Source organism: Ambystoma mexicanum, chromosome 11 (assembly GCF_040938575.1).
Source record: "Ambystoma mexicanum isolate Mex_15411 chromosome 11, UKY_AmexF1_1, whole genome shotgun sequence".
Taxonomy (NCBI): domain Eukaryota; kingdom Metazoa; phylum Chordata; class Amphibia; order Caudata; family Ambystomatidae; genus Ambystoma; species Ambystoma mexicanum.
The window spans coordinates 1,262,570,040-1,262,592,452 of NC_090934.1; the positions used below are offsets into that span (position 1 = coordinate 1,262,570,040).

The 22,413-nt window shown below is 45.1% G+C and overlaps 1 protein-coding gene across 2 annotated transcripts in view; it reads left to right on the forward strand.

The window, feature by feature from the left end:
• The window catches only part of RBPMS2 (RNA binding protein, mRNA processing factor 2), a 213,111-nt gene that overhangs the window by 138,621 nt on the left and 52,077 nt on the right, over positions 1-22,413 (forward strand). The window contains exon 7 of one of the 2 annotated variants that reach the window (XM_069624709.1): positions 12,861-12,935. The exons of the other annotated variant lie outside the window; for it this stretch is intronic. Coding sequence (XP_069480810.1) covers positions 12,861-12,926 — 66 coding nt within the window. The 3' untranslated portion in view covers positions 12,927-12,935. The remainder of the gene's footprint in view (positions 1-12,860; positions 12,936-22,413) is intronic. 2 annotated transcript variants of the gene reach the window in all.

Genomic DNA, 22,413 nt, shown 5'->3' on the forward strand with positions numbered 1-22,413 from the left:
GCCTTCCGGAGGGACATTGAACATTTTCGTTTATCTACATTAAGCATCAATTCTGGTACTATTAAATAATGAAGGCATAATGACAAACAATGGGCTGCAGTAGATGCATTTTTCCTCCCTGGGTCTTGATTTTATACATGGCTGATCTGTTAAAGGCCTCTTTTGTAGTACCAAAAATAAGCTGATTAATTTGATCATACACAGATTAATGCTTTTACCTGCTTCATCTGGGAAAATGACACTCCAAAAAATGTTAAATTCTGCAAGAAAGATACTTTGTTGGTTATAAATAACAGGATATTTGTTATTTATAGTTCCCTCGTACACCGGTTTCAGAGCATGACCAGGCAAAGGGAGGGGAACAGGGGAGAAAAGAAACAATCTTACTAGGCCAGTGACATTGAGAACGCGCATGGGGGAAAAGGGGAGAGTTCATGGGAGGGGGGAATTGCAAAGTGCAGAGGGACAAGATAAATAAGTAAATGCAGTGATCCAAAACAGTGGTAGTGCAGCCTGTGAGTGGCCAAGTGCAAGGTTAGTCGGATGGGGTATGTGATAAGTGCAGAAAGAGTGGGGAGCCTGCATTGGTACAGATGCAGGCCCCAGTCCAAGAGGTGGCCAGGAGGCAGTGCAGGAGGGTAGCGGGGTGAGCAGGTACCTGGGCCTGAAGGGCAGAGGGTGGCCAGGTGCAGCAGTGCCAAGAGAAAGCAGATCAGCAGGGGAGAAGAGGGGCAAGGGAAGAGGAAAGTCTTGAACCATCTACGGTTCCAGAAGAGGGAGGCACCAGCCGAAGACTGATCTGCCACCAACTAATTTCTTTGAAAAACTACTGACCCTGAGGAAGCTGGAGGAGCGAAGGTCTCGAGAGGGGAGGGATAGTTGAAGGTATTTTGGACCCAGGCCCCAGGAAGCCTTGTGGATGATGCAAAGGGGTTTCAATTTGATCCTTGCAACCACAGGGAGCCAATTAAGGGATTTTTAGAGCTGGAGAGATGCAATCCATGGGCTTAAGGCCAAGGACTAGTCTCACAGTCCTGTTCTGGATTAGTTGTAAAGGGCGGAGAGTGGAGTCGGGTAGATTTAGAAAGAGGCTGAGAGAATTGGAGCTTGGGAGACAGTGAGCTTCTGAGGGAAGGAGAGAACTTTTTAACTTTATTTGGGTTATCCTAATTTAGCTTAGCTTTTTTTTTTTAAATCCTTCATTTTATGTTGCTGCACAGATGGCCAAGGTACACGCACAATACGCTAAATTTTCAATCTCCCAGTTTTCACATTTTATATAGGTCAAGGATTCCGAAATGTATATGGGTTAGACATTTGGCCACTGGATTTTAAACTTGCTTGTTTTGAGGCAATAATGAGGCAAAGAGTTTTGTACTTTATCCCCCAAGCTTATCGATTGCAGCAATCGGATTTGAATTGGGCCTGCAATCTCTGCAAAGTAGGGTATGGTAGAAAGTTGGCTGCATACCAAAACTTCACCAACAACTTGAGTTTGGAAAGCTGGAGTTGGATAATGAATGCTCTGAGAATTTGCTGATCATTGTACCATGTTAAAAATGCTGGTCACTAACATTAGTAAGGTCCGAGATTATACAACGATTGGATTCCTTTGAGATTTGTTGTACTTTTAGTCTCATTTAAGCACTCATAAAAGGGTAGGGAATGTCGAACAATATCTGAGGTTGTTCCCAGATAGATCATATAGGAACAATTGTATGCAGTTTAGACTTGATGTACTTCTAATGAATGAGATGTATTGGGAATCGGTACCAGATATAGGATTATTGTAGACCATATAAAGAATTTGTTACATATTAATATTGTGCCCAGCACTTATATTTTGATAGTTCTACACCAGCTAGCCTGGGTAGATTGTGCCAACTTGTGGGTAAATGGAAAATCGATTGCAAGTTGGCAGTGTTAGAGTTCTTAAAACTCTATTTTGTGTAAGCAGATTTGGGGGCCTGTAATCACCAAGATGGCCAATAACCTAATTCCTTGTAGCTGGAAGGAGTATCGCCCATACTTTAAGAAGGGCGATTGACTGGACCTAGATGTTACCGCCTAACTTTGATTCCTCGGTTAAATGGCTGGGTAGGAGTGGTGTATAATCGACTGGGCACAACCTTTCTGAGGAACAATAGATTCAAGAGTGGTAGGTGGCGGGGGGTACTGTGGAGCAGGTACTTACCTTTGGGTTAACACTGTAAAAGTATGCCCAGGGACATCAATGACCATTGTACCTGAGGTTTATGGTCCAGTATTCGGCATGTGATGTGAAAGGGCAAATTGTGGAATACCTTTGCTTGGACTGCCTTGACCTGCTAATCTCATTGCTGGGGGGAGATTGCACAGACTACTGGGTCACTGTGTTGCATGGGTGTGTTCTGGCCCAGTTAGTAAAACATTACGTCCGCGATATAACAGAATCGGGAGGCTTGTCGAAATTAATTTGTCTCAAGGATTTACTATTCTGGATCAGACTTTGGTCGAACCCAAAGCTACTTTGTCTGTCCTAAAATGCCCTGGTTAAGTTCACTAAAAGGAATTAATCTCTTGGTCTTTCCAACATGTAAGTCCGTCCCCCTAATGATGCAATTCTAGTTCTCTCCAGATTTTATAGATCAGATATCCTACACTTTAGTACTGAGCTGTGGAAAATCTGAAATCTATTACTTCACACTTTCATCAGTCAAAACAAACTGAGGATTGGTTATTGAGTCTGAAGGTGTGCTGTTCAGTTTAAGGGCCAATGCCCATTGTGCTGTTAAGACTTACACATGCTAATGGTCCTCATTCGAGTGCGTACTGCCTTTGCGTTGATGGCTCTTGGGGTGACCTTACTCGCTTATACGATCGTGTTCCAAGGACCAGGCTTTAATTCTGCTTCTAAGAAAGAGTAACTTTAAATACCTGTTCTGGGATGGATAAACCAGCAGGTTATGCAGTGTACTCATTCATCGAAGGAACCTTATGAAGTATGTGGGCAAGTGTTTACTACTGTTGGGAGTATAATTGTTCTCTTCTGTATTGCATGATTATTCTTTTGATGGTTTTGAACCTTCAGTTTCGAAATAGTACCCATGTGAAGGTTTTCCTGTTCCTTGAATGGAGCAAGGAGCTAATGTACGGGCAGAGTATTTTCTAGGTTGAGTAGAAGGATGCATTTCTCAGACCATGTTAAGTGAGCAATCCAGGGATCTCCAGCAAGCCCTCTGAGCCGAAGCGTCACTACCAGATGGCTTTTGCAAAAATTATGCTTTAAAATGGTGGGAGCCAATGCAGTGTTTGAAATATATTCACTGAGGGAGTATAGTTGCACAGTGAAATGCTGACCTAAAGGTCTGTGCACTGGCAACAACCCTTGGGCCCTTTCCCATGAATGTGGCATTCGCACCTGAACAAATCTGAAGAGGTTACAGGAAGTTGAATCTTTGGTTCGCTGGACTAAACAATGTCTGTTTTATTTACAATCACAAACTAATGTTACTATGCCACTGTTTCACCATACTAGGATGACATCCCCAGGAAGAGACTGGATCTTGAGCATGTTGTGCTGAAGCACACATTTTAAGTGAAGCTGGACACATGGCAATAAGCACTCATTCTGTACATGCTCCTGACCCCCCCCCCCATGCTAGTCTTGACCAATGAAACACTGATGTGGGGGGGAGGAGGCTTAACAGTATCAGTGTTAGTAACCCCCATTTGCTGGTCTCCCTTGACTTAATACCAAAAGGAGATTAAGTGCACCCTAATAAAAATGAGGATGGTAATTGAGCCTGAGCCTTTACAAAAGTGTGCTAATTAAAGACAACTACATAGGAAAATGGTCTGCTCTGGAGCACTTTGGCCATGCCTGGAATATGGTGTAGCCATATTGCTGCCTTCTAAATGCCCTTGAGCATATCCTGCATCTGAAAGACCACCAATGCTGCATTTGCCTCAATGTTTGGTACAGAAAACCCTTTCTGCTTATAGCATAGCTTAGACTGCCATGTAAACATGGCCAGCTATAGACAGTTTCATGGTGTGACCAGTTTAACATCTCATATACCAGCTAAGAACTTTACTTTGGGACCAAGGTTGACTCTGATATTCTACCAAGACACTGACTCTGCAAGTTACTAAAATTGCATGACATCTGATGGAGAGCACATTTCAGGAAGCTTTTACTTTTTGTATGGCTTGGAGGTCTGTGCTGCAAGGTTTTAGTTGGATGTGCAGACCAAGAGGGATGATGCCCCTGCCCCCCCCGTATGCCACAGTGACATCTAGGGGTGGGGTTTGATGCACATTCTATTGAGTGTCCACCTCTGTACAGGAAGCCTAGTTACCTTTGTCACAGAAGGCTTAAGGAAAAAAACATATGCTTCTAACATTTATTAAAGCTTTGTAGTGAGTTTTGTCCAGTCCTCCCTTACCGAGGCATCGCTACACTACAGGTTGGTATAAATATTCTAACCTACTGTTTAGGTTGTTACTGCTGCCATCTTGTGGATCTAAAGATTTCCCTTCTCTAGCATAACTTCCCTCAGGGACTTTAACACTCACTACACTAGCTAGTGGTTGGTGTTTATTACTAGGATGTGCTGCATGCTCTTCCATCTCATGCCCATTTACTAGTCGCTCTTTCCTGATGGATGGCATTTCATCACTACTCCACCCACTGTACTCGACATCCTTTGTCTTTTGTGGTCCTTTTAATACCTCACTCCTTTGCTTCCTCTCCACCCTGTTACTACACACCCACACAAATACCACTCCACCACTCCACCCTTCCAGCCACCCTCTTTTCACTCCCACAGTTTATCCACTCTCGCCCTAACCACATTTACCACACATGAATTTACAACACAGTTCTGCTTCCACTCACAAATACCTTACCTTCTTAAATTACTACCACTCTTCTGACTCTACTTGTCCCTTGGTCTACCACCTCCCATCTCTGATCTCACCCAAACCCACCCCTTTACTTGCTGTCCTCCCCTCACTAACCTGTTCTTCTCCACCTGGGGGGAGTTGGATGCAGAAAAGTTTATGCTTAATGGGTTAAGCCCACAACAGGTGTGGGAAGGAGTAGGGTTATTGCCCAGAAAGCTGAATGACCAAATTAATGTCTCCTTGGTCCCAGCTCACCTATGGTAAGTGAGCTTGGCTCAGGAGTTTTGGCCTTTGTCTTTTCCCTTGTTGTTGTGGGACTCTGTGGCTGTGGCACATTGCTGCAGTGCACAATGCAGTTTTCCCTGCTGCACCAGCTCTCTGCGGCAGAGGGATATTCTGGGTCTGGGCCAGATGGTGGCTTGTGAATAAGGTAGCACTGGAAGTCTGCTGGTTCCTTGCTAATGCTCATTGCCACTCAATCACTGATTCGGCGGGGTGGGGGTGTGGGAGGGTTAGGTGCGTGGCGGTAAGCAAAGTCAGATGGGCATATTACTCCAGAGGCATGAGGATGGGGGTGGGAGGGGAGATGGGGGGGGGGGGGGGAATTGACTGTCCCTACAACTACCCCCTTTCCTCCTCGGGGCTAGGACTGGCTCTGGCACACTCCCTGGTAGGCCTCTCAACCCTGGCTAACATGGGTTCCCACCCCCCTCTAGACAAGGCCACAGTACTATCCTTGTCCATTTCTGCCAGAACTCTGCCTGATCCACTGGTCGCTGATATTGTAATTCCCAAGTCGCCACTCGTATTTTCCTTGTGCAATTAATGGAGGAAAAGGTCCTTCTATGATCTCTCCCCAAAGTTCATTTTCACACTTATGCAGTGATTCCATGGAATTTGGACTTGGCCAAACCAGTTTAACGGTCCATTGGTTGAGTTGCTCCCTTCCCATTTTGACTAATCTTATAGGATTATTAATTTGGGAGCTTGACTGTGCCTCGTACAACACTACTGTTGGGATTGCAGCAGTTTAAAATTGACCCTTTACTGGGCAGTATATGCAGCAATGGACCCCGCTCCTGTAGTTTTTGATGTCTACACGTTTTTGATAGTCGGCTGACATCCCTGTTTTTGCCAGCGAGTCCAAAGGCCTGCCTTGCACGTTCTTCCCTTATTGCTTTAATCTCTGGCATTTTGGGCTGCCATGTTATCCTTTTCCACTAAAATGCTCAGTGCTCTCCAATTCTTCTTGCAGTTACTATCACAGCTACCTCTGTCCTTGACATGTGTAGTGGCTTGGTTATGGCAGCCAAAGTTAATTCAGTTTGTAGTCCTTCAGTGTGCTATGGCCACGGTGGGGATCATATATTGACTTACATTGTCTTGTAGCACTAGTTGCAAGATGTTTTAGTGACCGATTTTTAGCCCACTTCATGATCTTTTAAGGGATCACGTATGCTTTCCAGAGTGCCACATTGCTGCTTAAGTAATGCCACTACTAAAATTAAAGCCTGTGGTGGTAAATGTACAGTTGGCATTGACTGGGAGGGAAGTGATCTTTGTTAAAGGGACCCAGAAATTACAATAGGATGCATGATTGCAGGTCTTTTCAAGCCTAATTCTACATGGCAAATTAGGCTGACAAGCTCCATAGTCAGAAAATGGGGAGGGGCTGCTGGGTTGATTGGACTGCCGCTTGGAGAGTAAGCAGTGCTTCTGTGGAAAGGGAGACTGTCCCAGGTAGTAGGTGTAACCCAGGATTTTGGGTAAGGCTGGGAGCAAGGCCTCATCACCCAGACAATTAGGATTGCGAAACAAAACGTACCCTGACCTCGTACAGTACTGAATGGGTAGGCCGTAGAGCTGCCTAGCATGTGGCTGTTGACTAAAGGACTGGGTGGGCATGAGACCAAGCGGGAGAAACTGCATGGAAGAGGTTGCTGGGTTGAACATGAGATCCGGCTTGGAGTAATGCTGAGGGAAGTCTACCGGGACATCAACAGTGGGTATTCCGCCTTTGAGCAGTAGATGAGAAAATGAGGGTTTGGACCTGCATAGGCCCTGCGCGGCATTCAAGTAGCAATTGCAGTGCCTTCATTAATACAACTCTCCATCCCTCAGTTTCCTGGTGTTGCAATGCTGTACTCCTTGAATGTTTAGACAATATTTAAAGTGTTGGGGACTAGGAAGCTGCATCCTCACTAAAAACCCCTGATCCACTAAATTTGGTGGCCTAGTTTACTGGCAAGTATATCTAGGGATGGAAACGTTAAGGGAATGTGACAGAACTTTTAACTGCTTACCAAGTTTCCTTAATTGCAGCAGAAGTTGTTTTTCAAAACCAGGCCTGCACTCAGGATTTGCTGCAGTGAAGCCACGCTAGACAGACCACATGTGTGTGGACTACTCGCCATGAGTCTGCACAAAAAGATGGAAGTAAAGACTCCTTCGACTAGGCAAGACCATGCTGAATTGTTGCTTGCAAGATCCGCATTGACCATGCTGAATAATTACTGCCAATGCGTGGTGAATTGGTTGACGACTCGCAACAGGCCAAACTTCCTTTAAGCTGAAGTGGGAGTCTTAGTAATTGCATCCGGGGGTGCTAAATAGGGGAACAGCTGTTGAGGTAGGCGGATATATGGACCAAATAGTAAGAAACCTAAACTGCAATTGGATTTTGGAGTGCCTGAAGGGGAAAATTGGTGCAAACTACAGAACTTGGTGATGGTTGATTGCAAGGTTCTGAAAAACAGACTATTGCTCCTATGTAGCAAGAGCTCCAATGGAACCCTGTTGAAACACTTCCCTAGCCCCCACAGCTACTGGAAATTCAGACTCGATCTATTACTAATTTTGAAGGTAAGCTTTCTTGTTCTGGAGTAGCCTAAAGCCTTACAAAAGCTCAGAGGCTGCTGAGGCAGCGGAGAGCTTAAGCATTAGGTCCACTAATCATAAGGTGATGTGTTTTTGGGGGGTGGGGATCAGAGATCTATTGAGCTGCTGGGTCATGAGGTAAGCAGCAGCCCAGCATTAAGGTATGCTTTTACAGTGGGGTTTGAGGCAACAAGGTTGAGGGCACAATTCAAATGTAGTTGAGTCTGTGGTAACATTTTAGGAGTGGGTGGGGGTGTGCTGTTAATGTGTGGAAGTGGGTGATTGTAGGTGGTGGTTTGGGGATGACTGAGCTGGGGGGGACTGAATTGGCTGGGGGGTGGCTAAGGGGGCATTGACAGCTTTGTGAATTTCAAAGGCCCCTTTCCTTCATACGTATGGGCCATCCCCTGGAACGGGACCAGAGGGTCTCTCCTCCTATCTCAATTCCCCCCCCCCCCCCGAGCATCTATCAGATACCCTATATAGTCATCCTTTGCAACCACTCAACTGTTGCTCAGTTGCATGTCTGAACAGCAGACATTTTAGTGTGGAAAAGATGGGCATATGGAGGAAGCGAACTTTGGGATAACAGTACAGATGCCACTATGAGTAATGTTGTTGTACTACCCTCCCTCCAAACATTTAAAGATTTCAAAGTACCAATTTACAATGATTATCTTTTTAACAAACCAGTTTCAGAGCAACGCTGTCTCCACTGCTCCTTGGCCTGCAATCTAGTGAATAGTGTTGGAAAAATGTGGTTCAAAAGTCGGCTAAGTACTATTGGCATGTGACTGTGGTGTATCCAAATCTGACTTTGCCCTCCATGGGTGTGCGTGTAGCCCTTGTGGTGTGACCAGATACCCCCTGCTGCCAAGGTCCCTAATGTTATGAGTTTTTGCCATGGTAGAATTTCAATCACTGGCAGCATCCAGAGTGATGGGATTGGATACAGCTAATGATGTATTCATTAAAGCGAGGCAGAGACTTTCTTGGGCATAAACATAGTGTACGTTCTCAGCACCACCTTGTCTAAAAGACAGTATGGTTCCTCTGAGCACAGTACCTGCAGTTTGCTTATTCTTTGAGCAGAGGTGGTGAACCAAGGAAGTGGTTTCCTTACGTCACTGAATGGCGATTGTTCCCATGTGCTCATAAGGTTCTAGCAGGAGTGCTGAAATACCAGTCCTGAGGGTGTGGCCACTTCCTTGGAGAACAAAACCACAAGAAGCAATTAAAGTGCCTCTTGACCACTGGATTAGCAAGAGGGTCATCAGGTTTTAGGTGATACCCCCACTATCATATCTCCACTAGGTCTTACAAATGAAGGCCTTTCCTCCCTCTCCAGAGGGTAATTTTCCTGTTGCACCCACCAGTGGCAGAATCTTGTCCACTTGCTTCTAATTTGTCCCCTAGTAGAGCCTTTAAGATCCAAGTGTCCATGAACTAGATCCTCTGGAACCAGGCTGCAATGAAAAGCGACAGGATTGGGATGCAGGACATAAACCCCCTTCAGAATAGTGCATCTTGTGCCCACTTCATGTGAAACATCACTGTCTGCAGAACAGTCTACTCAACCCTGTAGTTGGGGTATAATGGCAGTCATTGCCTGGAAAACAGCATTCAGTTCAGAGATTGAAATGCCCCATAGGTTGTGGAACTTGCACTGTTCCAGAACTGCAACCCACACTTAACAAGCACATCTGTTGGCTGACTGGCTCCTGCGACCACTGTGCAGAGGTGAAGTTGAGTCGGTCTAATGGATGTTCTCGCCTGAGACCACCAGAATGCATGAGGCCCTTGGGTATGATTTGATCCAACTCCTTTCATTTGTGAATTGACACAATATGGCAGGGGGGGATTGGGGTTGGGTGGGAGCCATCCTCTGTGTCCTAAAAGACTAATGTTCTGTTTGGGTTCCATGGTTCCTTTATGTAGAGTGCAAACCCAACTGCACATAGTGAGCCACCTGACAAGGAGTTGAGCCCCCATATCGGCCAATTCTTATGACACTGACACGGAGACCCTGGCTGGTTGTCTCAATTGATTTGGGGGTATCAGTGGGGTGAACCGAGCTAGCAATTTAGCTATCCTGCCAACCAGGTCTCTGCGGCTCACTGGCGCCCTGTGTATGCTTTGGTGTAATTACTTTTTTTTAATAAAATGCTGGTTAGTGCTCCTGGTGCTTGCAATCTTGGACGCAAGCTCCTAGTGTAAACTTGTATATTTAGTTAGTTGTCTGGGGCTGCATGGTAAAATATGCATTGAGGTTGCCCAACAAGAAGGTAAAATACTTTTCCTCATATTGCTGCGTGACCGGCTCAAGCCGGTTTGACTTGGTCTGTGGCAAGCAACCTGCGCCTGAACCTGTTACTCATGGGACACAGTAGAAGCATTTTGGGTGCAGCTGTGGTAGCTGGCATTGGCTCGTCTGATGTAGAGAAAGGGACTGGCAGTTGGGGCAGAGCATATGGGGAGGTGCAGTGTTCAGGCAGCTCCCTGTAGCTGGCATGAACAGAACATTCTATTGATGCTACATGCCAACAGGCACCAGTCCATACTAGTTTTGTGGATTATTGTGGCGGAAAGGGGGCGCGGTGTAAAAGTACTGCTGTTGTAGGTGAATGGTCATGTGACTCATGTAGGTGACCATGTATAGTGTACTTGTTGTGGCTGGGAAGTTTTGTGGAATTCTAAGTCCTCTTTCAAGCAAACCGCTTTAGCTCCATCCATTTTAATCATTATCGCAACCCAAATGACAGTGATGGGTTGGCAGAAGCACTGTAGTTCAGTGAAAAACTGACTGATCATGGGGGTGACGAGTAGCTTTCTGCAACACTGGAAGCAGTGATCATGAGGCTATGCTGAAAAGGCTAGACCAAGAACTGGTACATCTACTCAGAGGCTCTTGTGAGGCTGAATCGGTCAATGTTGCACTGCTCACTAGGTTCGAAGACTGATTTGTCCAGTTGAAGGGCTGCATTAGTAGGTGACAGGAATTTGGACTGAGGTTTATTGCAAACATCCAGCTTTATACCATCTTTACAACTTAACAGCAGGTGATGAGCGTAGAATTCATTGTGGATTTTCGAAGTACAGTTCCTGTAGGACACTAGAGGAAAACGCTATTTTTTAGCCCAGAAGAGGAATTCCAGTGATTGTAATAGGTTGCCTGACTATGGAGGAACAGTTTGAGCCATTTATAGGCAGCTGTGTTGAATATTCGTTATCAGATTAAGGGAGGACCCAAGTATGGGAATCCTTGAAAAGGGCCATGACTCCACTGGCCAATCTCTTTGCTGAACATGGGGTCAAGGCCCCTGCAAAGGTTACAGCCAATATTATACAAGATACGATCTAATTGGGACTTCATGCCAACAAAGCTGGCCTGATGGGGCTGCAACCTATGGCTATCCAGAATTTCCATCCACTACTACCCAGCATAGTAGTCAATTGTAAGTAATCGTGGGATTTGAAGTCTGGCCATCTGAGCCACAAGTTGCAGAACCCTGGAATATAATAAATGGTACAAAAGCCAGATTGGTGGCTGGCTGTGCAAGATGTGATTAGTGTGGCAAGGGAATGCCAAGGATAGCATTTGAGGTCTTTCTGCTGGTTCTGCGAGTGGTTTCGGGACTAGAGTGCTACTATAATCAATGGGTGGATAAATGATTAATCTGGATGAGATGGTGATGAAACACTAAATGAAAAGGAAGGTTGACTGGGCAGTAACTGGAATTTGCTATTTTGGAAGTGTTTGGTAGACCAAGTATCTGCGCGTGTGTTTGAAAAATGCCTTCACATGTTTCAGGATCACTTCTAGCTAGGTGCTTTTTGCTCCACTGTGGGGTAGTAATCTAGCTTTATAAACCTGCAGTGAGGGCCGTTATGGGCCCTGAAGACCGGGGTATGAGGGCCCATAATGACGGTATGGCCCAAGGGCGAGGTCTATAAATCTATTAGAACCCATGGGCAAATGCACAAAGTTTATGTAAAAATATTTGGTGCTTTATTCTACGTTGAATTTTAAGTTATTGGGACCCATTGCTAAAGAACAGTAAAAAATATATATTTCGAAAAGAACCATTTGTTTTTTGGGGACTTCAATTCTAATTTATAGTAAACTATTTGTTTCATCCTGGAGCTCACGAGAGGTGGAACGGCGAGACAGTGGGGATTAAGTGGGCACAGAAAGAGGCGAGTGGTGGTGGGGAGGGGATACAGAGGAGTGGGTGGGCACAGATGAGCGAGTTAGTAAAGAAGCAAGTCGTGTGAATACTCGGTGAGTAGTGAGTGGGCACACAGGGTCCGTAAAGGGGCACAGTAGGAGGGTTGGAAACATGCCCTCAGAGGGAGGAGTTGGCAGGTGTGAATGTGCGACAGAGCAGTGACCGGAGGAGTACAGAGTTGACAAGCGAGAACCACATAAGTGAGGGATAGCAGAGCAAGGATAGTTGAGAGGGTGAGTGCACAATGAGGGAGGGAGGCACAGCTGGAGCTGAGTGAATGGGCTCAGAGTTGCAGGGGGAGTGAGTGACAAAGGGGGTCCCTATTGTACAGCAAACAGACGCAAAGCAACTTTTTTTTGTAGGCCTAGTTAACCCAGCTTTCAGGATGACGGATTTATTTTTTAAAAGTGACTGTATTGTATCTCCAGCTAAATGTTACCCTGCTTACTCGTAGACCTCCATTAATCTTAATCTTGTGCAATGGTTGGTAGATTCTCAATAGGCTGAGCTGTGGGTCTGTGTATGGAAAAGGTAGGAGTAGGTACACCAGAATGATCTGGCAAAAGGGTCAAAATCATTAGTGGTCAGCCATCCTGTATTGCTCTACGTGGATAAATAAGGATTTGTGTACATTCTGCTGATGTGGTGAAGTTGCAATTTATTCGGTCCTGGAATCATCTGAAACCACATACTAAAGAGCAAAGTGGTGCTACTAATTCGCAGAATATTGTTATTACAGCATGCAGACTGTGCCCTAAATTGCGTCCAACTCCTGCATGTGCTGTAGTGTATGAAAGCTGTTGTGCAGATACTGTTTTAAAAGTCTCGGTCCACTTCACTAACGCATCATGTTTGCGTCTCTTCCAGATGCGCTGGTACCCTTCTCCATCCGAAGCTTCACAGCAAGGATGGAAGTCTCGTCAGTTTTGTTAAAGCTCTTTAGTAAGTATTCTGGAGTTCTGGAATTGAATATTTGGGCTTTAAATGTGCACCTTTTAGAAAATGGATGGTGCTAATAGCCCCATACAGTAGGGACACCCCCTTTTTAACATGGCAACATGTCCAGCAATGACCCAAAATGGAAGCTAAATTCTCATGTGGCTCAATTGGGTATGCATCAATTTTTGCAGTATTGATGTGCCTTTTCCTTGGGCCATTGGGTCCAATTTTCTTGGCACCTTTTGTTAATGAAGGCCTATTTGTATTGCCCATCTGTTTTTAGTTGGGGCTGCAGTGTATACTCAACCTTTTAATCTATGCCGATCATTTCTCTAAACGCAACTTTACTGACCAACTCTATGCTGACTGTATTTGTGTACTTCTACAATGCTTGCTTGTCATGGACAAAGTACTAGAGTCCTTGCCTACAACGCCCCAATCCACTAGAGTGACAACTGCAACCATTATCCTTTTCATTCCTCTATTCAAATTTAGGCCATGGTTTTCTATGCAGCAGAACCAGAGCATAGTACTCGAGGGCCCACTGAAGGGCATGTTTGGGTGTTGGAGCTGCATGAGGAGAAATGTGATGCTGCAATTTTTGGTGCTTGAATGTTTGACCATGTGCATGCAGGACTTATTTTGGATTTACATAAGCGGCACAACTTTAGCGGGGTATTGGCAGAACACAGGATTCCAAGTGATGAGTCTCAATGTAGAAGTTGATGGATTGGGACAATGTTTGGGCCATATACGCACAATTACTGACTCGGCATGGAGGCAGCACATCAATCTTGTTTGGACACCGTGACTATGAACAAAGGAGCATGCCCAAGAGACTCCTGGAAAAATTGCAAGAGTTGAGTGCACATCCAATATGGTCTAAAGTTAAGTTGGTAGCAGTCCCGGCCTCCTGTGGAGCTGCTGCATCAATATCAAACTAATTCCGATCTTCCAGCAATAAGTTAAACATCACTGTTTCAGATTCAGCATGGAATCTGATGAATGGGTGCTCATCAGCGAGGTCTGGAAGCATATGATTAACTGGGCTAGGTAAGTGCTCAGACTTCCGAAAACCAAGAGACCCAGAGTGGTGGTGTTGCAATTGTCGCTGGCGCACAGTCCTGCATGCAACTATGCACAGGTGTGGTTTTTGTTTTGTTTGGTTTTTTTTGTTTTTTTCCTGGAATTTAGGCCTAAGGCTTTGATGTTTACTCACAGTAAGCCTGTTCTTTCTGGAAGATGTAAACCAATATTAGCAGAGCTTCTGCATCTGCTTTTGATGTTAGGGGCGTGCTTTGTGTTCTTACTTCAGAAAGTAGCCACTTTGATGGTGGCATACATTTTGGAGTTTGTATTCAAACCTTCAGTTTAAGATGCGCATCATTCTGACCTGCTTCAAGAATTTGTATAAGCAATGTTTTTGCATCTAATGCGAAAACATTTTGATTTAAAAAAAACTTGGTGTCCTGTTAAATCACTGGGAGCATAGGGTCGCTTCCCATGCTCTCCTGAGCTCCTTTGAGCTTGTCAGACTCGAAGCACTTTTGTAGAGATGAATTTAGCACTGCATACAGAATGCACACACTGCATACAGAATGCATGCATACACAATAGTCAACATGCTTTGCTCACTTTACCTGTGACTAAAGCGCATATGTGCCTAATCGCACATTTTTAAGCATAGGCACATTTTCCATGAATCTACCGTAAGGCCTAAACACAGGTAGATTGAACAGCTTCTGCTTTTGGGGTTCTGAGTACTAATGCTTGAATTTGGGCATTGATATCAGTATTCCGTTTACATGTATATGTACAGGTAGTCCATGATGCTCTAGTGAACTCTGATTTCGGTTTATTCTCAATCGCCCGTCCTACCATCTCCTCTAATATTGCAGTATGGAAAGCTGAAGTCTTTCAACCAAGCGAGGAGACTTTTTTTCTGTGACTGAGATGAGTCTGTCGGAAGTTTAAGAATGCATTGATTAGCTTGGATTCATGGAAAAACTAAATTTGCACTTCACCCATCACGTGAGACCACAGGGTCTGCAACCAATGCATTCCACAGGAAAACTGATTAGTGACCAGCTTGTTTAAAGTAGAGTTGAATCTCCAGACACTGGAAACATGCAGGAAAGAAACTGGGCAGCCTATGCCAGACTGCATAGTTTCAAATTGAAAGGCACTAGTCATGCAGGTCACTAGCCCATTGGTGAAATTAATGGTCGTGCATGACCCCTCAACCATATCCAGTACACATTTGAAATGACCCAGTAATTCAACAGATGTATTGCGTCCTGTACCCGGGTTAAACGAGGAGAATGTAGTTTAGTTCTGGCTGTAGTAACACTTGTGTGAAACTGATAGATGGAGAATTTGAAATGTAACTTTCCAGTCACCCAAATCCTGTAATCCTAAACAAATATTCAGTTTCCCTTAATGTGGCAAACTGTCATGAAACAATGACCACTAAGCTTTAGTTAAGAGCGAATTAAGAAAACTGGCTAATCTGGATGTGACCAAGCAGTCCAGGCTGGACAGCACCTTTGGGGGTGGGGCCAAGCCTGATTTGCATTTTTCTGGTGGTTGTCCAGAGCAATATCGGAGGTTAAGATTAATTAAACCTTCCAGCCATCCCATTTCTGTTTTGCTTTACTGTTTACTACGGACTTGCAAAGTAATTACTGCTTTCCCACTTGACCCGATTTTTGGATAGATCTCCATAACTCTGCTTTTGTTTTTACCAGCTGCTAAAATGACTTTGAAGTGTGCAGTGTTACGTTGTATTTGGATATTGTATTTAAATCTTCTGGCTAACGTGCGGCTACGTTTTAAAAGATGGAGCCTTTAGCTCAGTTGCACTCCTGGCAGTTCTGTGATTTAGATTCCCCCCCCCACCCCCGAGGAAAAATGAATCGATTGCTTTTACCACAAATCTGTGAGGGAGCCCCCCTGCAATACCCCTACCTTTAACCTAACCCACAACCCACATTTGCAGTAAAATTAAGTGGGGGGGGGGTGTGTGTCAGTGAAGTATCCCTTGATCATCTGCGATGGAATCACCTCCTGGCAGAAGACCAGGGTAGTCTTGAGGAGAGGTCAATATACAGGCCGGCCATAGCTTCAGTTTCCTCATGCAGAATCCAAATCACAGGGATGGAGCACAGATGGCAGTAGGCGGAAGATGTTTACAGGAGTGAGCTGCACACTGGCAAGTGCAGCTGCATCTCTTCCTGTGCCTAATGAGTGTCAACTTGCTTTTGTTTCCTTATTGAATCCTGGCTGCATTCATAATCTGAATGATGGGTACAGAACACTCGCGCCGAAACTAGCTACCCCACAGTATCAAGGTCTTGAGCGATTAGTTGGATTAGTACAAGAGCAACCCCTTCTTGGAATAAAAGGTGTGCCCTCCAGGCAAAATCCATTAAGTCTCTCTGCTAATAGTTAATTGGAGTATTGGAACTAGTGGGACTGTTGAGGCAGTGCGACCACCTTGATTCTTATCACCATGAACCTCTCTAGCACTGTGAAGTGAGTGAAGGCCTAGAGTAACATCCAAATATGGCAGTAGGAAGATGTCCCTTGAGGATCAGACCTTTCTCCCAATCTATGACCTGTAGGACTAGCAATACTTGTGACCTACAGCAAATAAATCCGACTGCCACAAGATGATGTGCAGTACATTCTGGTGGAGTTGCCAATCTTCAGGTGAGTGGAGATGTTATCACTTACGGTGCCCTGGGTAGACAGTGCCACAGGAGTACTATAACCAAAGCTTGACTGCTATCCTGCACTGTAGGTGGAAGCAGGTGGTTCTCCTGAATGGCCACAAATTGCAGTGGTGGTTGTGCATTTTTGTAACTCATTGGAAAAACGGGACTTTCTAGCCAAATTTTTTTGCAGCCCATCTGTGCTCTTCGCAGGTGAACATGGCCTTCGGTCTGCAGGAGAAGAGTAATGTGATGCTCCACCAAACTCATTGGTTGTCAAAGGTTTGAGGTGATGGTCCGCTGAAGGAAACCCTGCAGAGGTGGTTTAGAGTACCCAATGAAATCTGTAACCAATAAACTCCATTAGCTTGGGTTGTACATCTCGAGGCTGGTCCATTGACTGGACAGCTAAAACTGGTCTGCCACATGTATAGTGTCAAAGGCACTGCATGAATTCATCAGACGCAGAGTCTTTGAAACAAGATTGCAGTTGGTTTCTGGACAAAACGGTTCCTGTTGCCAACAATCCATTGAGGATGCCTTCCCTCCCCATTATCCAGAGAAACCGAATCCATAACGGGTGCCAATGTCGCACACCATCTAAACACTCCAGTCAGGATCCAACTAGTGGATCAAGAGGTCCCAGCAACATAATGCCCAGCCCCTCTGGTCTTTAACTTCCTCTGTGGCATCTAGAGATGGAGGTGCTTGGTACTCTAGAATGGATGAAACGCTGGTGGGAGCCCCAGGCATAACCCTCTGACAATGTAATTACCCACAGGTATTTTGTGCCCACGCCATTGTTGTGACGATCCCCCTTCTGGTAAGGAAAATGTTTTCAGAAGGGTAATGGGTAGATTGCCAGGGCCTCAGTAAAGAACATATTCCGGCTACATCCCATCATTACACTCCTTAAGCAAACACTGATGCTTGCCTTTGCTAAAGGCTGTGGGGGTGCTGAAAAGGTGGCACAGACCTACACACGGTTTGTCTTTGGACTAGTTATTTGTTAATGCGAGTCATGAAGTGTTTTTCCATGGCTGAGTTGTATCTCTCCACCTAATGAGCCTTCCTCCATTCCACTGATTTTAGCAAAAAGCCCAGAGACCGAATCCTCCTTGGGAGGGGCTGTTCAAGTTGAGCCCTGGTGAAAGGGGCCCCTAGCGTTATGAAAACCAGGCAAGTCACCACACATGATAGATATGCCAGACACGAGGTTGTATTCCCAAAGCTAGGGTTTATTGCAAAGCAAATGGTCTCAGTTGGCCAACTTGGTCTCACGCCCCGCGATGCATCTCTAGACCTCGAGGGACGCAAGAGAGCAAATTACGTACAACAGTTACATATTTACAAAATGCATATCATACAATCAGCTGTGACATGTTTAACACCCCCCCCCCCCTTATTGGGTTTCTTTGAACTCGGTTTGATGACACCTTCATATATCTATTCTAGTAACAATATGCAACCTTGCAAGTGCGGAGACATTCTTTGTTGAACAGAACACAGTGCTTCTGTTCTTGTAAGCGAGCTACATACGGGGGGGAAGAGTCGCAATCCAGACCTTGCTATCTATGAGGTTCTATTTGTGTCCTGGGAGCCGACACGCTCTACAGGGCTCGGAAAAGGGGAGCCGTAAGAAGAGCATAATTCAAGCCTTTAGCTGCTTTATTCTAACATATTCTACCATATAACGAGACTGGCTGGCAGCTGTGAAATGATTAGATGCCCTGCGGCTCTGCTTCAAGGCTACATTCGGGAGGGAGCCGGGCATTCCTCCCCGGAGCTGCCTACATTGTGTTTCAACAAACTCTTATTACGGCCTTGTCCTTTCACGTTCAGACAACCATGTTAACAGTCGAGCATTGTAAGCAGAAAATGTGCTCCGAAGCAATGTGAACAGAAAGCAATGAGCCAATTGTTAGAAAACAAAATGGCGATCCTTGTTCCATCAAAATGGCCGTTCATTGGTAAAACTCAACCTGTGTTTCTATCGTTTCGTACATGAGACGGTTGGCCTTCGGCCACCAAAATACGTTTGCCGTCAATCATGAGAGGTATCCATTTTTCTAGACTGACAAACCCTCCTTTGGCCGTATGCCAAACGTCTCATTTGTATCCTCTGATGACGATAAGTCTGAAGCACTTAAGTCTGAATTTTGCATGCTACTATAAGCATCTTCATTAATATCTATAGCCATTAAGTCTTTCACTGTTTTCATTTCATTTGTCTGTCATCCCGGCCATAAGTTTGTTTTCTTTTTATCATATGCATACATCCCTTAGTACTTCCCTCAGTTACCTCAGTGCAAACAGCACGTTATGAATATTCCAAACACTACCACTAATATCGCAATCAACTTCCATCCCCAAGAACGCAGTATCCCCCAAAACCAGGACTCTGTCCCCCAGCCCCCTTCTCAGTAGGGAGTTTGGAGCTTAGGACATGCATTTTCTTTATTGCTTCAAAAATCGTAGGGGAATAGTCATCTACAAATACGCAGTGCACTGATCCCACAATCTTGCAAATTACCCCATGATCAACCAGGATTACATAGAGAGCCATTCTATTTTGCAGCGTCATTAACCTAATTCCTTTTTTCTTCCAACGTCATGTTAAATAGTAGATCTGTCATTGTGTTTATGGTATCTTTTAGTATTCTGGACAGCTGCCTTATGTTGTAGGAGTTCACTATCTGGCACAAGAATGGAATGAATGATTTTTGCTACGTCCGTTGCTATCAAAACACCTTCGCTACTCCTTTTGGTTATAGATCTGGATAACCTGGCCATGTCTGCTGTTTCTAAGAGGAACACTCCCGGGAACAGTAGACCTAGATAACATGTACCTCCCCAGTTTCTGGGCAGCCAAGGATATGCTTTCTCTCCACATATAAAATGATCTCCCACATATACTGGTTCTTTTCCATTTTAGTACCACTGTATTCATGCATTCAGTAAATGTTCCTACTAAATAGGAGCCTTTCTTTTTTAGACAAAAAGGGACAGTTCTTGGGTTATAATCCCCTGTGTAAGAAGGGGGAATCGCATCTTTATTCCCGTCGGTTCTTACACAACATCATCACAGATGTTTTAACTGGTGGACAATCTCTCGTTTATTTTGTGTTATTTTTCATACTTTTTGGCATAGGTTCTGGGATCATCACTTGTGCTTTGTGGAATATGGAACAACCCACAGGCCTCATAATTTCCTCAAACTCATTCATGTTCTGTCTAATTGACCCGTATTACTCTTGTTCCACTTCCCATAAAACATTGCACTTAAAGATGCACTGCATGCAGAACTCAATGGTAATGGTTGTACATACCACCCTATTCCTTTTTCCGCATGCTGTGGTAAATGGGCGCATATCCAACAATTATTTTTCTTTAGAATTGCATGCGTCATATTCATGAGTAATAGCGTATTGTTCCCATACCCTTCTGTCTCTTCCATTGGGGACAAGGTATAAGTAATCGCCTGAATCGGGCTTTCAGTAGTGGATATGTTAACTATTGGTAAAAACATTCCCAATGGGTGTATACTCCACATACCATAACACCAAGGCTGTCGTTATTGGTGCTACCACACTCGTGAAGCACATGATTATTGTCAAAGCCAGCATGCAATTAATTTTTTTACCATCGTTTTCCCTACGTTTACAGTCTTTATAACCAACTCATTCTCAGCAGTGGTGCAGGAGGAGGCTGAAACCGGTCCCGACATTTTTCTCACTGTCCTTCTTCCTGACAAAGTTCGTCGTGGATATCTCTTCGTCGCACTTGTCCGGATGTCAAGTTCAAAAGAATTGTCAACAGTTTAGTCTGCCAGCCTGTTGAAGCCTGGTTTGTTTAGTCGTTCTAGGCAAGATCACTTATCCTCTCTCATACTGCTCAGAGGACTTCTGACCAGTTCTCTATTGCCTTTGTACCATGTGCGCCAGCTTGTCTGCTCTGGTTCAGGACACATGTACTTTTTATGATCGCACCGAGGAGCCGGGAGCCTTGAATTGTCCGATTTGCACAATTCTCACGCTTCTCTCCTCTACATCTCGTTCCTTCTCCGTCCATGAGCGGAACCAGAGGTTAGCATAAACACCAAAGAACTGTGGATCACTGTCTTTCGAGGCCGCAAATCAGATCGCCTCACTCCTGGTATTGTGTGATCCGTGAACCGTGCCGGTGCACTTCCAGATCCAGGCTTAGTCAGCCTGCAGCGCAATGGCTGATGTGCGCCGCAACAGTGATGCGGATTCGGTATTTGGCTCTGGCGCAATGGCAAGTGCTGGTGGCCGCCAAAGGGGTACACGTTTAGTATCTGACGTTATTTGCAATGCCGATTTCGTGTTGACCAACAGTGATGTAGGTTCTGCTGGGCAGCGCTGGGGCACTCTTTGCCCTTCCCCCGTTACTGGCAATCTTTTCAGGCTTTGTTTCGAGTTTCACTTCCCGCTCAGACAGATTTAGCCGCAGTGGACTGGCAGCAGTTTCTTTCGTTTCTGGGACCGCTGTCTTTCTGGTCGTCCGGATTGGGCAAGTCTTTCAGTGAAGATGGGATCTTTTTGGCATGAGTGGCATGGATTCACGACTTCCTCCCATCCACCCGTATTGCCGTCTGCGTTGCCAGAAGCACTTGATGGGGTGGTGGGGGCGCCACCTGGGTGCTAACGACTATTTTCTCTCAAAGTTCTTTAGCAGCACCCAGTCGGCTGGCTACAGCGCGGGCCCCGGACCAGTATATCTTAAGGGTAGAGCCTCCTGCACCTGCTGATGAATGCGTTAAAAGGCCACAATAAGTGTTAAGTACAGGATGTGCCACTTCACTCAGTTGCTTTGGCTGAGGTTCGCACCAAACATTCGCCGGCCTCCCCATCGCAATCTCATACGGGTAGAGCCCAGTTCTTGCCTGTACATACGTACGCATGCAGAATAGCGCTATCGGTAATGCATCCACCCAACTCAACTTGCTCCCTGCACATATCTTGCTAATTTTTGACTTGAGGATTCTGTTGTGTCTCAACAAGACCGGCTGAACTCGGATGCCTCGAACTATGAAATCTCTTATCAATCTGAAGACCTGCACATATCTGTAACAGCACTGCGCCCACAAAATGTGGACCATTATCTGACCATGTGACACGGGACAAGCCAAAACGGGAAAAGTATTCTTTAAGCATTACTTTTGCCATACTCATTGCTGTGCAGTCTTTTAAAGGATATGTCGCTACCCACTTGCTGAATGCACAGATCGCCACTAAGACATATTTCAAGTTTTGCACCTCTCCATGAAATCAAAAGGGATTACCTCAAAAGACAGAGGGCGGGCCAAAACTGCCTATTGGAGTCACTGTCCCCTTTCCTACATTGTGTTGTAAACACGTGATACAGTTCTGCACCAACCTCTCTGCATTCTTCTATGTTTACATTCTGCCATACCGTAGATGGGTGCTGTATTTTTTTCGCACAGATGTGAGTAGGGCTGTGAGCCATTGTGACCATTGCAGTCACATAAGAATTTGGCAACATCCAGTTTTTAGTTCCCTTGGCCACCCAACAACCCTCTAAATCTAACTCTGCAGAGCCCTCTTCCCACCCTTGTATCATCGGCCGTGGCTTCGGCCTGCATCTTTCAGTGGCAATTCCATCTTCTATCATACAGGGTACTTCCTCAGTCTGGACTTATCATTTTATTATTCAAATCAGTGGCAGTTTGTTTCGCAATTCTGTGTACAAATGCGTTTCCCCTCTCCCACTTTGCTCGTTACCTT